The sequence below is a fragment of the Gymnoscopelus microlampas genome, assembly GCF_963454915.1.
Source record: "Gymnoscopelus microlampas genome assembly, chromosome: 22".
NCBI classification, from domain to species: Eukaryota; Metazoa; Chordata; class Actinopteri; order Myctophiformes; family Myctophidae; genus Gymnoscopelus; species Gymnoscopelus microlampas.
Window position 1 is genome coordinate 31,742,617 of NC_139959.1, and position 14,411 is coordinate 31,757,027.

General features: G+C 46.1%; 2 protein-coding genes and 1 pseudogene across 3 annotated transcripts; all 3 read left to right on the top strand.

The window, feature by feature from the left end:
• Window positions 1–299: 299 nt before the first annotated feature.
• LOC311038595 (E3 ubiquitin-protein ligase RNF114-like) lies at window positions 300–983 on the top strand (the record flags this gene model as incomplete). Its single annotated transcript, XM_084048168.1, has 1 exon — window positions 300–983. One exon carries the CDS (start codon window positions 300–302, stop codon window positions 981–983), a length of 684 nt encoding a protein of 227 aa, XP_083904294.1.
• Window positions 984–4,724: 3,741 nt separating this feature from the next.
• Window positions 4,725–5,348, top strand: LOC311038596 (synaptosomal-associated protein 23-like; the record flags this gene model as incomplete). Its single annotated transcript, XM_084048169.1, has 1 exon — window positions 4,725–5,348. One exon carries the CDS (start codon window positions 4,725–4,727, stop codon window positions 5,346–5,348), a length of 624 nt encoding a protein of 207 aa, XP_083904295.1.
• Window positions 5,349–7,834: 2,486 nt separating this feature from the next.
• LOC311038597 (transcription initiation factor TFIID subunit 7-like) lies at window positions 7,835–8,667 on the top strand (annotated as a pseudogene). The gene has a single exon. The product of its transcript is annotated as a transcription initiation factor TFIID subunit 7-like (transcript).
• The last annotated feature ends 5,744 nt before the right edge of the window (window positions 8,668–14,411 follow it).

A 14,411-nucleotide genomic window follows, 5' to 3' on the forward strand; every position in this document is an offset into this window, starting at 1 on the left:
ATCCGACCGACTTACCACTCAGATCACTCCCTCGGATTCTTGTCGAAACAGCTTGAAAACGATTGGTCAGGCGGTTCTCAGGATATGTGGGGGACACACTCACTCACGCACACTCATACAATACCACTGTTATGCATGCCCTGAGAGGGGGCGTGGCTATGGCTTTGCTGGCGTAGGTATAGCCATGGAAACGCAGAACTCCAGTCCATAAAAGGCGTGACTGCACTGGCGACACGACACAAATGACCTGTATATAACACCCCCCAGTCCTCCCAACCTGTAGTCGGTGAAGCAAAGAAATGGCGAGGTTTGGTGATTGGAGCTCTGTGCAAAGCGAAAACGTCTTTGCAGGAAGCAATGACGTAGAGTTAACTTGTCCGATTTGTCTGGAGATCTTTGATAGACCAGTAACAACACAATGCGGACATACATACTGTCAGGGTTGTCTTCTGGAGTGTCTGAGTCGCCCTGACCCCGCGTGTGCCATGTGCCGGACAGACCTACAGGGCGATAATTGGGCCAAAGCTACTGAGCTAGAGGCCCTCATCCACTCGTCCGTGGAGCCTTGCAAGGGCTGTGCAGCTAAGGTGGGCCTGACTTATATGAGAAGCCATACAGCTGCCTGCGCTAAATATCAAGAGTATATTGAGGAGGGAGTGAAGGCCACCGCACAGAGCCGGCAAGCTGTCATCAAGCCTGTGCCGAATCGTCACACCTTCACCTGCCCCTATTGCAACTCTCGGAACCTGGATCAGGACGGCCTAGCTGAGCACTGCACCGCCCAGCATGCCCGGGACGCACACCCGGTGGTGTGTCCCATCTGTGCCTCCATGCCCTGGGGAGACCCTGAATACAGGAGCGGAAACTTCCTCCGGCATCTGAAGACGAGGCACTCTTTTGCCTATGACACCTTTGTTGATTACTCAGCGGATGAGGAAGTAATGATACAGGAGGCTCTGGAGCGGTCCCTCGTGAACCAGTGAATTGTGAAGAACAATCCACTAAAGCAGGGGTCTTCAACGTTTTCAGGCCAAGGACCCCCTAGCTGAGAGAGATATGAAGCAGGGACCCCCTCTATTGTATAAAATTGTGTTTCAGATAAACTTTTGCTGCTCTTTTTTCCCCCTACACCTATAACTCTTTGCCAAAAATAGCCGATCTACAAGCTCACAACGCCTCGCAGCGCGAGGCGTTGTGAGCTTGTAGATCTGCTATTTTTTGGCTAAAGTTCTCCTCAGAAAAGGGATGCTAGGGTTGAAGTGGTTAATGTAAAAGGAAAAAATCCTATCACACAAAGATTTGGCGGACCCCCTGTAGTAACTCTGAGGACCCCCTAGGGGTCCCGGACCCCCTGTTGAAGACCCCTGCACTAAAGGAAAGACGAGAAAGGTGTCTTGGTGAGAAGGGAAAGGGGTCGTATGTCTATCAAACAGACAGTGGAATAACTAATGGCCATCCACCTCAGAGGGAATGGACATCAACCATGATCTAGAAATTGACATAGCAAAACAAAAACAAAACATTTCCAAAGTTGGCTAACTTGAGGGCAAAATGCAAATGTTACCCATTAAACTGCTGTTAATGTATAGTCTACTTTAATGGATTACTCTGTATATTTCTGTCCAAGCTCAACATCAAACTACTGATATTTTGCAGTACACAATAGATATAGAAGCTGTATCTCTGGCTGCCAATAGTTGATTTGTGTTTTCTTGTCTCTTTTGAATGTATCTTTATTTATTTTGCTTTTGTTTGGTTGGCTGTTTCCTTCCAGAGATCTACTGAAAAGAATAGATAACATGAGGGTCAAACTCTATGTTTTATTCTAACAAATGCAGTACCTGTTTGAGTATTGGAGGCCAGTCTATGACGTCAATAACCTGTGATGCACTAACTTGAGAGAGTTTGGGTATCTCCAAATACGGGCCTTAGTGTTTCAACTAATCCACAAAGCCGAGAGAGATTCCTGGATTAATAATAGATATAGATGATAATGTCTTTGTCGCTGCTGTTCTAGACTTCCAAAAGCTCCTAAGTCTTAATATTCCAACCCACCTATCAGGTGTGATGGAGAGAGAAGGGACAACAAAGTGAATGGAGGACCTCGTCCTCCAAACAGAGAGCTCATAGACCCGTTTTCATCACAACAGTGCGGTAAAGTGAGTGTAGCACCATGTTCATGAATATAAAATACAACTGGAGCATTTTTAGAATTGGGGCACTTGCGTGGCGTAGAGGTAAAACTCGCCCACCTCTGCAGAAACCTTTGATTCTAGATTGAGTTTCTTTTTCTTATTTTTTTTTTTCTTGGGTCATCTGAGGTGTAAAGGTAAAATACTCACCCACCTCCGTCTTTTTTGTCTGTGTACAAATAATAAAGGAATGAGCAAACCAGAGTACGGGTAAGAAGGCAATCAGTCCACAATCTTTATTTTTATTTTTGGGGGGAGGGGGGACTCTCATAGCAGTACATTGTTAGAATTTCAAGCCTCCAGTCCAATGCCCTCCATATTGTTTTGGGGTATTGGGGAATCTGGGTGGCTTAGAAGTAATTTGCAGTGTTCACTGTTCACGGCAGAGTCATGCAAAAGACTATAAGATGGTACCCAATGCCTCCCTGCTTGTGTCACGCGTTGGATTAGGGCTAGAGGGGAGGGGGGGCAGCCACTTTTTGAATTAAAACAAATGATGTAGAAATATGTAGAAACATATTCACACATTTTGAGAATTTGCCCAAACAGGAAAGCCAGGGTTATGTGGTTAACATACATTTTAGTTCAACTAGACCGGTGGCACCGCCACCGGCCTACTCGGGAAAGATGCAAGTTGGAAATGCATGCCCCACCTGATTATGCAATAGGATCTATGCACAGCAGACATATTGGAAATTAATTGGGTCTCTTCTTACTTCCTTCACAGGTGTTACCAATGATACTAATGAAGGCTCTGTTCCATTCTGGTCAAACAGAGTCAGAGTGCTGATATTATGCATGTTGACTCACTGGAAACACTCTGCTACACCAGTGGGTCTCAAAGTGTGGTCCAGGGACCCTCATGGTTCCTTGAGCGGGTTCCAAGTGGCCCCTTATGGGTGTGTAACTCTGAGAGTGTACAAATGGAACCAAATGGACCCGTTGGTTCCATTTGTACACTCTCAGAGTTACAGGAGTCCTTGATATTAAAAGATTTGAGAACAACTGTGCCACACTAAATGGAACAGAGCCTTCATTAGTATCATTGGTAACACCTGTGGAGGAAATAAGGAAGAGGCCCAATTTCTTTCCAATATGGCTGCGGTGCATAGAGCCTATACCCGTTGTCACTGAGATTACCCATTGTACCCGTCTGTCTGCCTGTTCCCCTTTTATGCCCATTATGTAGTTCTGTGTCAGGCATTCTCAAATATGGAGTCCAGGCCAGTCTATGATGTCAGTATATCATATTGATGGCATCAGGATAGGTGATTAGATATTTTGTGGGCGATTTGCTGATGCCACTTCCCACTTGGCGCATCAGTCCTACAGTCCTCTGATGCGATACGCACACTGGGTTTGAATTCAATTGGTCCTTGTATGAGCATGCCCATATAAGGTTCTCGACATATGTGAACTATAGACGTACACACAGACGGATGGATGGACTGAGATTTTATGCGTTTATAGTAGGATTGTGAAATTGTGATATTATCGAGCGTAATTCTCTTTGTATTGATAATACATCCAATTTTCTTCGTACCCAAAGTCGCTTTACACAGCAGAAAAAAATAAAAGACACAACTTTATTAAGAGAATAACTAGTTGAAGGCTAAAAACTAAGCAAAGAAAAACATTCAAATTAAAAGGCAGAAAGGGTCATTTGAATTAGGCAGGGAAAGTGATGAGAGTTGGGAGTCAGTTCCAAAGGGAGGGGGCTGCAACTGAGCCCTGTCACCCCAGGTGCGTTGCTTTGTTTTGGGGATGTCCAGGAGGTTGGCATCGCCAGACCAATTGAATTCAGTCTGACCAGAAGCATGGATAAAACATCCCCACCGGCAACACAAATTAATGAAAAACAGAGGCATGGATTCTCCCCCGGCAAATCGAACCTTGCCCCTTGGTGAAACTTACTGTAACCACTCATCCTAAGTCGCTATGGAGCTTGTAGGAAACCTTCTGCTTTCCTTCAAGCCTTTCCATGCCAAGGACCCACAAATAACCAGAGCCTCTGAAAGAAAAGACAAGCAAAGGCATGTATCAGTGCAGCGTTTTGATAGATTAGCCTCAAACAGACGGACACACACACACACACACACACACACACACACACACACGCACACACACACACACACACACACACACACACACACACACACACACACACACACACACACACACACACACACACACACACACACACACACACTTTGTCAAGTTTCTAATTTGGATAAAATAACCGCTGTGTTATGCCTGCCGAGGGCATGGCTATGGTGGCAATGTGCTATGGAAACTCATTATGGCTATGGCTGGTGATGTCACAACACGTCACAAATGATCTGTATATAGTGCCCCCCCCCCATCCCGGATCTAAATTCCACCTTGGTGCAGTTAGACGGAATGAATCTTGAAATACCTCAACCACGTTCACATGCCTTAACGGTATCTCCAAACACGTAAGCTTGACCGACTAAAAAAGGTATCAACACTCCACCAGAGGCGTGCCCTCCAATCAGGACGACAGTCAGTAACATGGCCTCTTATATGACAGCGGCGGAGCAGATCACCATGAAGACCAACCAAGTGTCCGACGAGTCCCTGGAGAGCACCCGGCGGATGCTGCAGATGGCGGAGGAGAGCAAACAGACGGCCGCCAACACCATGGTGATGCTGGACCAGCAAGGAGAACAGCTGAGGCGCGTGGAGGGCGTCACGGACAAGATCGCCAAGGACATGACCCAGGCCGAGAAAAACCTGAAGGAACTCACCAAGTGGAAGCTGAAGTGGAGGTTCAAGCAGTGGCTCAAACGTGCCTGGGGGAGCGGCGCCGAGGGCGGCAACGCAGTTGAAGGCGGGGGGACTATGACCTCCAAGCAGGCCTCGGGCGTTCCCAGCGACCAGTCCGCCCATCTCGACCTGTCTTCACTCTCGGGACCCTACGTCGAGAGGATAACCAATGACCGGCGGGAGGACGAGATGGAGGAGAACTTGGTCGCGGTGGGCGGCATCCTCGGCAACCTGAGGGCCATGGCCATCGACATGGGCAGCGAGATCGACAAGCAGAACGAGCAGATCGGCCACATCACGGGCATGGTGGACGTGAACAAGGCCCGCATCGATCAAGTGAACCTGAGAGCCAACAGACTCATCAGATAGACAAAAGGAAACCTGCTTCCAAGCTGCAACCCATCTACAGTACTTTGAGCCTCTATTCCCAGTCACTGAGAAGAATTAAGGCAATCACAAACTGTGCTTTGTAGCCAAGTATTTGAATTGTCTGTTGCTGCTGTATCATTTCCACAGGGCCGGTCAGTATCATATCTTAGAAATAACAGGAAGAGAGGTGGACTTTCGGTTTGAGCCGAGCCATGTGTTACCGCACGCACTGCGATGTGTCACTTCACACTGGGGGTGATTTTTTTATTATTATAATAGCCTCGATCTCAGTGGGACGATTTATGTAATTACAGTCCAGTCCAGTTTCAACTGGTCTCCATATATGGGCAAGTTACGTATGTGACTAACACGTGATGTCATAACTCCAGGGTCACAAATGTGACGTCTGGGTTTGGACAGACATGTCATGTTTGTGACATTTTTGCACACGTTAACATTACGTTTGTGATGTAAACGATTGATTGATTGAATACTTTATTAACTACTTTATTAACAGTTTGCAAATAGTACAGTGGTATGATTATACAATGGTGCTAAAAGGATAACACAAAAAGCCCAGATGGCTTGTTTCCATTGTGGTCCTGTGAATTCAATTGATAGAGAAGGTTGATATTGCATTGTTGATATCCTGCCATGCTCCCGCGTGGCAGGCGAGAATTAAACAAGCCTAATTTAATGTATTTGTTATAATGACTGTTTATTATTCTCCTCAAAACTTTGCCTCTGGGAATCACCAGGACTTTTTGAATTTTTAACTCTTTTATACTTTTGAAATATTTCAGTTTTTGTGTCAGACGCGAAGAGATCGAGCACACTTATTTACTATTATTCTCAAATCTTTGCTTTGTTCAGACTTCAAAGTGTTTGTCTCCTTTGGGAATGGATACAACACACACACACACACACACACACACACACACACACACACACACACACACACACACACACACACACACACACACACACACACACACACAAAGCTTTGTTGATTAACCAAAAGAAAATACCCATTTCTGGAAATGAACTAAGATTTATGTTACCATACATTACACGATCTATCAGAATCTGACCTTTCTAACTTTATAGACAGTCAAACAGCTGTGAGTCCTGGAAAAACAAATCACTGTGTTGATCCAAGCGCGACAATTGCACAGCGATCTCAGATTGTCTATAACTGTTCATGTTTAAAAAGCTGTGTTTTGTGCGGTCTGTGACAGTGAAGAATATGTAGCCCATAAATCCGATGCACAAAGCTCTCGTTCTAAAAAAAAATGACAAAAAAGGGCCCTCAGTGTGTGGAGCACATACATGTCTGTGTGTTGTTTCTGGAGAAACTGTGGGCTCCTTCTCACTATGTGCACACCGGCGCACAACTAGTATGAATCAGGCTGTTACCACTGTTGTTGGTAGTAGGAATACTTCATGGAGACTAAGGCTGATACCATGTACTCCATTATGTGGACATGGCTGATTCATCGTGACATTACTGGGATGATGGGGCCATAAAGAATCACCGTCTTGAGATTCAGATTCCACCAATGAACCCCACAAATCTCCAACGGTTTATCGCTCTCAAGAGTCTTGAGACGACTATCTTGAAACTCCAAATCCTACAAGGATCCTGCATCCTAATAGGATTTCAACATAATACAGGATTTAGACCCATACTCCATATTTCTGCTGTTAGTCATACAAAGATATCCCTGAATCACACTGGCAGACATCACTGGTTAGCTTCTGATGTTCTCTGGGAATAGTGGGACCTTTGAAAACATTTTGAAATCTTTTATACTCTTTGAATTACTAGAGGTTCAGGCAGCTACGCAGCCCTCACATCTAGAGTTCGGGCTGCTATGCGTCCCTCACACCTACACACCACACCGCCGATCCCGACTGATCTGCCCAAATATGGATATCTCTGTATCTGTCTGTCCTTGTCCCTTTTAATGTGCATATATAGAGATCCCTGATGTCATCAGTATAGCCTATATGCCCACATATGGGCATGCCCCCTTTTGTGCCCATAGATGGAGCTGACTGATTTGTTTGCGCCTGATGCCATGATGACACATTAAGGTTAGCACGCTCCATATTTGGGCATAACTACTTATACGGTTATGGCTGAGTCATAAGTGACATGGGCGTGATGATGTGGGTTCTCCCATTAGCCACTTTTTTTTTCACTTTCATAACAGCTATGACGTCCGTCATGTAGTATGATGCACCAACTTGGGAGAGTTCAGGAATGGATGACATCATTCTTTTTTAGATCGTCATAACGTCGTCATATGGAGATTGAGCCCACTAATTAAAGTTAAATAGGGTCCATGAACGCAGCACGAATACACTGCAGAACAATCTACTTGCTCACGTTACCGGGATACTGCTGTCTCTCTTTTAATTAAAGTCAACATTTATGCAGCAGTGTTAGCCGTCGCATGCAAAAAAGAGCGAGGAAAACAATAATGACTTCTAAAGACAAAAGACGAAAAGCCGGGAAGTCGACGAATAGCGAAACAACGGAGGATGCTCCCATCGAGCAGGAGAGTCAGTTTATCCTCAGGCTGCCCATGGAGTATGCATCGACGGTGAGAAGCATTGCTCAGTCTAGCAGCGCGAAGGACAGACTCACCATCAAGCTTCACCCGGACGGTCATCACGGAATAGTGAGAGTGGACCGGGTCCCCTTGGCCTGCAAGCTGATGGATCTGCCCTGCGTCCTGGAGTCGCTGAAAACGGTCGACAACAACACCTTTTACAAGACTGCCGACGTCAGTCAGATGCTGGTGTGCACGCTAGACGGAGACCTGAACCCGCCGACCGAAAGCGCCGCCAAGAAGAGCAAAAAGGACAACGACAAGGACAAGAGGTTTCTCTGGAAGCACGGCATCACTCGCCCCCTGAAGAACGCGCGCAAGAACAGATTCCGTAAGACGGCGAAGAACAAATACGTCGAGTCCCCCGACGTAGAAAAACAGGTGAAGAGACTGCTAAGCGATGACGCAGAGGCCGTCAGCGTCCGGTGGGTGGTGATAGCGACCGACGAGTCCAAGGAGAAGACGGACCAGCATGGCTCTCCGGACAACCTGGACTCCTCACCACCGGGCACCTCGTCGGGGCCCAAGCCGGGCCAGAGGTCTACCATCCCCATGACCCACCGTGACGAACTGACGGAGCTCTTCGGAGACATCAGCAGCAGCAGCGAGGAGGAGGAGGAGGAGGATCAAGGGCAGTGGCAGAGGACGAAGACCTGAACATCTGGAACATTGGTTATCAAAGTGGGGTCACAATCATTTGAACCCCTTTATCCATATTTTATATTTTGGCTATTCAAAAATAGCAGATCTGCAAGCTCATAGCGCAGCACCGAGTGCCACGCTATGAGCTTGTAGATCTGCTATTTTTGAAAAATCATGACATTTTTTGCAAATCTTTGAATCTAATTTTTAAAGCGAACTTTTTAACGCAGATCTTTGGTTCTGGGGGGTCCCTGGAAAAAAAATATTTTGAGATGGGGGTCCGCGGCCAAATACATATCATTTTCAGGGGTCCTTGACATGAAAAGGCTTGAGAACCACTGATCTTCTCCAGTGTGGATAAGCAGACACATTTCCAAGATGGATGATCAGAGAACCTGTGGTGGCTTGGGGCCCCGTGCCATTTATTGACGTTCGATCGGGACCCTCAAAGCTAATGCTGATCAAGGAGATCCTCTCATGTCCTGTCTAATGTCTGCATTACTTCACCTACAAGGCCCATTTACGAACCAGACTAACCAACACCCCGGAAGCTTCTGAATTTCCCATTGGTCAGGAAATCCCACTGGAGCTGGTCATAGCTGCAAACTTGGATTTAAAAAAAGAGAGAGACATGTAGCTTAAAAATCTAAAATGTTGTTATTTTAGTTTACTGAATTTCCAGCATTTCATCACTCATCAGAATCTCAAGAAGGGGAAGTGTACCGGATTGCCTGATTGAGTCATCATTATTAGGAAATGTGCCCATATAATAGGCTTTATGCACAGCAGCCATATTGGGAATGAATTGGGCCCCTTCCTTACTTCCTTCACATGTGTTACCAATGATACTAATTAAGGCTCTGTTCCATTTAGTGTGGCATAGTGGTTGTCTTATTGTCAAGGACCCCCATAACTCTGAGAGTGTACAAATGGAACCAAATGGACCCGTAAGGGTCCATTTGGTTCCATTTGTACACTCTCAGAGTTACAGACCCACCATAAGGGGCCATTTGGGAACCAAAATGGAGTGTTTCTAGTGAGCCAACAATGGAACAGAGCCTTGATTAGTATCATTGAGCCTTGATTAGTATCATTGGTAACACCTGTGAAGGAAGTAAGAAGAGGCCCAATTTCTTTCCAATATGGCTGCTGTGCATAGAGCCTATTGCATGTGTCTGTGTAGTACATGGACCATTGGTTGAGAAACAGTGGGATATAGACATGGGACGCATGCATAGCAAGTGTTACCAAAGCAATAATCTTAGCTCATATCCCGATTCCCCACCCAACACAACAGTGGTCCCCAGGTTGATTCTTAGTCAGGGTGGTGGTCCCTGGTTCACATTCAGTTGAAAACCCCTGGTTTAGTTGACTGTTTGTTATTTGATTTATTTATATTTTGAGTTACTATAACTAACAGATATGTCTGTAGACATGAAGAAATATATCAAAATGTATAAAAGCATGCAATTATTAGTAAAAAAAAAAAAGAGAGAAAAAAAAAGAGACTCAATACAAGGCAAACAGAAGGCTCGTCCACACAGCAAATAGGCAGATACTATTAGATTTAACTTAGGGATTTTAGAATAACAAAAATGGTTGGTACTGTTGTACTGTACCCGCCCAAACAAAGGCAACTATTCCCAATAATTATATTTTATATATGATATTATATTTTAATCTAACTATATAAATGGCGACCGACTTCCGCACCCTCGGTGTCGACACCCCACAGCTCTGTTATCGAATAAACAACGCACCGCCAGACCACATGTCGCCAACTGACTCGCCACGGCGGCCGCGCTGAATTTACGCCTCGCGTAGGGGACATCTCACTGTTCACTACACCTTTTCCACCGCGCAACATAATTAATTCTACTCACCAAATGTCGGACAAAACGGAAGGGGAGGCAGCTTCGTACCGTTTACCGTGCGCACGACCTCATCACCACAACAGCAGGCAGCCGCTGCGGGTTTTTTTTCCTTTTTTTCCAAACTTTTTTTTTGGTCACCATTTTCTCCAGGCACCATTTCTGGTGTAACGTCGGGTGTTTCTTTTCACCAGCCAATCACCTTTCACGTTGCCACGTCCGTTGCCACGTCGCGCTGACGTACGCTAAACAAGTGCTGCCGTGCGCACAATGCAAACGAGCCCAAAGGCGCGCAAAAATAAGCCGACCATTGCTTAGACACAAAGTCAGACCTGGCAACGCAGCCTACGCCAATCATGTGTGAGAGATCTACAAGCTATGGGGCAGAGACGCCACCGTATCTTAGCAACAACTACAGCGCTCACTCTCATTGGTCCTGTCACGCTAAAGCAGTCTCCAGACAATGGCATCGCAGACAGCTTGCTGTTACTGCTGTAGCCATCACAGGCAGTTGCAGCACGACGGACAGGGCGCTGTGATAGCTGCCATGTCGCTAACGCTAACCTGGTTGTCATGCCTGCAGCGGCTGTGCAATCACTTTGTCAACAATGCACGTTCGTGTGGTGAATGTCTATATTGCTGCTCAGTTCGTCCATTGTAGATGGTGTATGTTTGTGTGTGTCTTCTGGAGAACTATGTAGCTCCACAGCAACTACAGTAACTCACGTAATGGCAGGACCGCCCCGTGCAACGCATGTTAGGCTGCATTATGGTCATGTAGTAATTTCAGATAATTTCGCTCCGATTAGAGCAGTGTTTATCAACCCTTTCACGCCGCCCCCCCCCCCCCCCCCCCCCAAATACACTTACTTGATCTGGGACCCCCCCATTCTGTTTGACTCCGTTCCACAAGTAAATATTGTGAAAATAGCCTATCTACAAGCTCGAAACGCCTCACGTTGAGAGGCTTTGTAAGCTTGGAGATCGGCTATTTTCTACATGATTGCCTCTTTCTTACATTCTTTGCCAATGTGGCCCATGTTTTCATAGCATAGTTTATTGACTACTTCTGTTGCAGAAATGGCCATTTCCTTTACTTTCGGTTTTTTATTGTCTCCGCCAGGCCGAAAGGCATGGCGCAAGACTATGTTTCACCCCCTGTCCGTCCGTCTGTGATGGCTAATCTCTCACATCGTTGACTTGATCGCAGCAAAATAACAGCCCGATGTGGAGAGTCAGTGAGAGCTGGATAAACGACGTAAAATGTGTCAAAAGGAGTCTGTACGGCTGTCGAGAAATGAACACATGACGTCGGTGGGAGAGGAGATATTGTGTCTTTTGGACAAACAGCAGCGTGGTGCTGATGTTTGTTGTGTGAAGCAGCTTAATGTCAGAGTGTTTGTGTTGGAGCGCCTCAGTGCGGCTGCAGAGTTCATGTGCAACCTCTTCCACAGAGACACAGAGACACTAGAAACTCTGCTGGGGAAAAAAAACACTGCTGGGCATTGACTTTCCTATGGACATTGATCTACACACTGCAGGTATATCTGCTACACACACAACATCAAACTACACACTGCAGGTATGATGCAGCGTTTACATTACAGCCAGCATGCCAGCGTAGTTCCCATATGGTTTCAAGGTGGGCTAAACCATATGGACCCCATGTCAGCAATGTCAGCGGCATCCACTTCAGTCCCAACTGCGATGCCCATGCAGGCTATAAGTAGCTTCTACCTGGCCCTTAGGTGGGCCCCAACTAGCCATGTTTATGTGGGACCAAGGCGGGTCCTAACTGGGTTTGCCCATGCAGGCTTTAACTGGGTTCTACCTGGGCCCTAGGTGTACCCTAACCAACCACAGTGCAGTGTCCATCGCTCCAATTGTTGTGACGTCAGGGCTCTCAATACTGCACATTGGTGGAGGAGGAGGGGCCGCAGGGCGACCGCACACATCGCTGAACCAATGGTAGCCCACGGATGTTTCCTCTGTGGATTTACAATCTGCCCCTCTATGCCACATATCATCCGCACTACAGGGTCTTCACTGACCGAGCCACGGCCCCACTGACCCTCATGACGCTACGCCACTTAAACGTGCGGCAGCATGCGCTGGGTTGCCAGGTTTGCACAGCCTGCGCCAGAAACAAGCAACCACCTTCATGAAAAAAAAAAAAACACCGAAATGGTCCGCAATGTTCCAGGGGTGTCCCCGCGCGTCCCAACACTCCACAGGGGGTCAGTGGACCATCAGGGGGTCCGCGGACCCCCTGTGGACCCCCTGAAACATAACAAATATTATTTCTTCAATTTTTTTCCTTTTTCAAAAAAACTTTTCCACAGTTTCACTCCGGCGATTTGGGTCCCCCAATATACACACGGCCACGCTGGGCCCCGTGCGCGGCTGGGGTTGAGGGGGGCGTAGCCCCCCGAAACTCTAGTATCATATATAGGAGCTGGAATTGCTTTTTGTGGCCAAATCGTGATTTCCTAGGGAAAACAGGAGCTGTCAGTGTTGTGACACACACACACTCCAATTGAGATTGTGTATCTCCCTATATTAACAATCTTTGGATGCAACTTGCAATTATCGTCTTTTTTCATAATTATGCGCAGACCACATTTATTGGAAACTCACCAGCAATCGCTACACTGTTGTAACTTGTATGTACATTACAGGATCATTGGTCCTGTGTCGCTAGCATTGATGCACTGAATACTACACTAATGCACTGACTACTTGGTAAAGTAGTGTCACTGGCAGGTGTGGAGGTGTGGTTTGGAGGTCTGGTGATTAACGAGGCAGGCCACTGAGGCTGGTGCTGAGGATTCGAATGTGACAACGCCCACTGTTCCCAACTCTTCTAATGTAGAGTGAAAGAAGCCCCACCCAGGAGGGCCCTACTGGGCGAGGCTACCCCCGATTAGGGGTATAAAGGCTGCATGCAACAACTACAGCTAAAGTCAGCAAACATTAGGCAAGACAAGATAACAGTTGTCAGGTGGTCCATCATCATAAAACTTCCTCCTGAAACTGAATGCTGTTCTGTTATCTAAATAACATTCCTTGTGTCTGGACTCGTGAAGGTAGGTCCATGTTTTGACGTTATTCAAACTCTCTGCGTATTTTTCCTTTTTTTAAGGTGACTTCAATTTATTTAACATAACCCTCTTTCCAACCTGGGCATGTCATTTCAATTTTTGTTTTAAAAAGCCCATAATTTATTACGTTTTTCTAAAATAGCAGATCTACAAGCTCACAAGGCGTCGCGCTGCGATTCAACCTGACTCAACCTAAAATACTCATAACCCTTTATAACACTGTTTCTCAACCAATTGTCCATAATTGTCCGAAACATGTTCTTAAATAATGACTGTTAAGGGCTTGATATAATTCATTGCACGATACTACACGCAACACATGTAATCAAGCCCTTAATTAACAGTCATTATTTAACTGAAATATAATGCTAGTGGGCAGTTTTTGAGTATTTCTCTTACTTCATCCAGCCTTCTATATCAAATTCATATTAACTGAAGAGTGAGCAGACACATGCTATTATATGGGCACATTTCCTAATAATGATGACTCAACCAGGCCACAGCTCCACTTCTTGAGATTCCAATTCCCTTTTCTGTGGAAGTTCCAGTAACTGCTGTCAACAACATTGACGTGTCATCTTAGGTCACCAGGTCATTGAGTGAACTGTTTCTCAACCAGTGGTCCATGACATGATCATGGTCTAGGCTCTATTCACAGCAGCCATATTATCACTTCCTTCCCAGGTGTTACCAATGATACTAATGAAGGCTCTGTTCCATTTAGTGTAGCACAGTGGTTTCCACGACCCCCATAACTCTGAGAGTGTACAAATGGAACCAAATGGACCCGTAAGTACACACCTGTAAGGGGCCATTTGGAAGGTTTCAGTG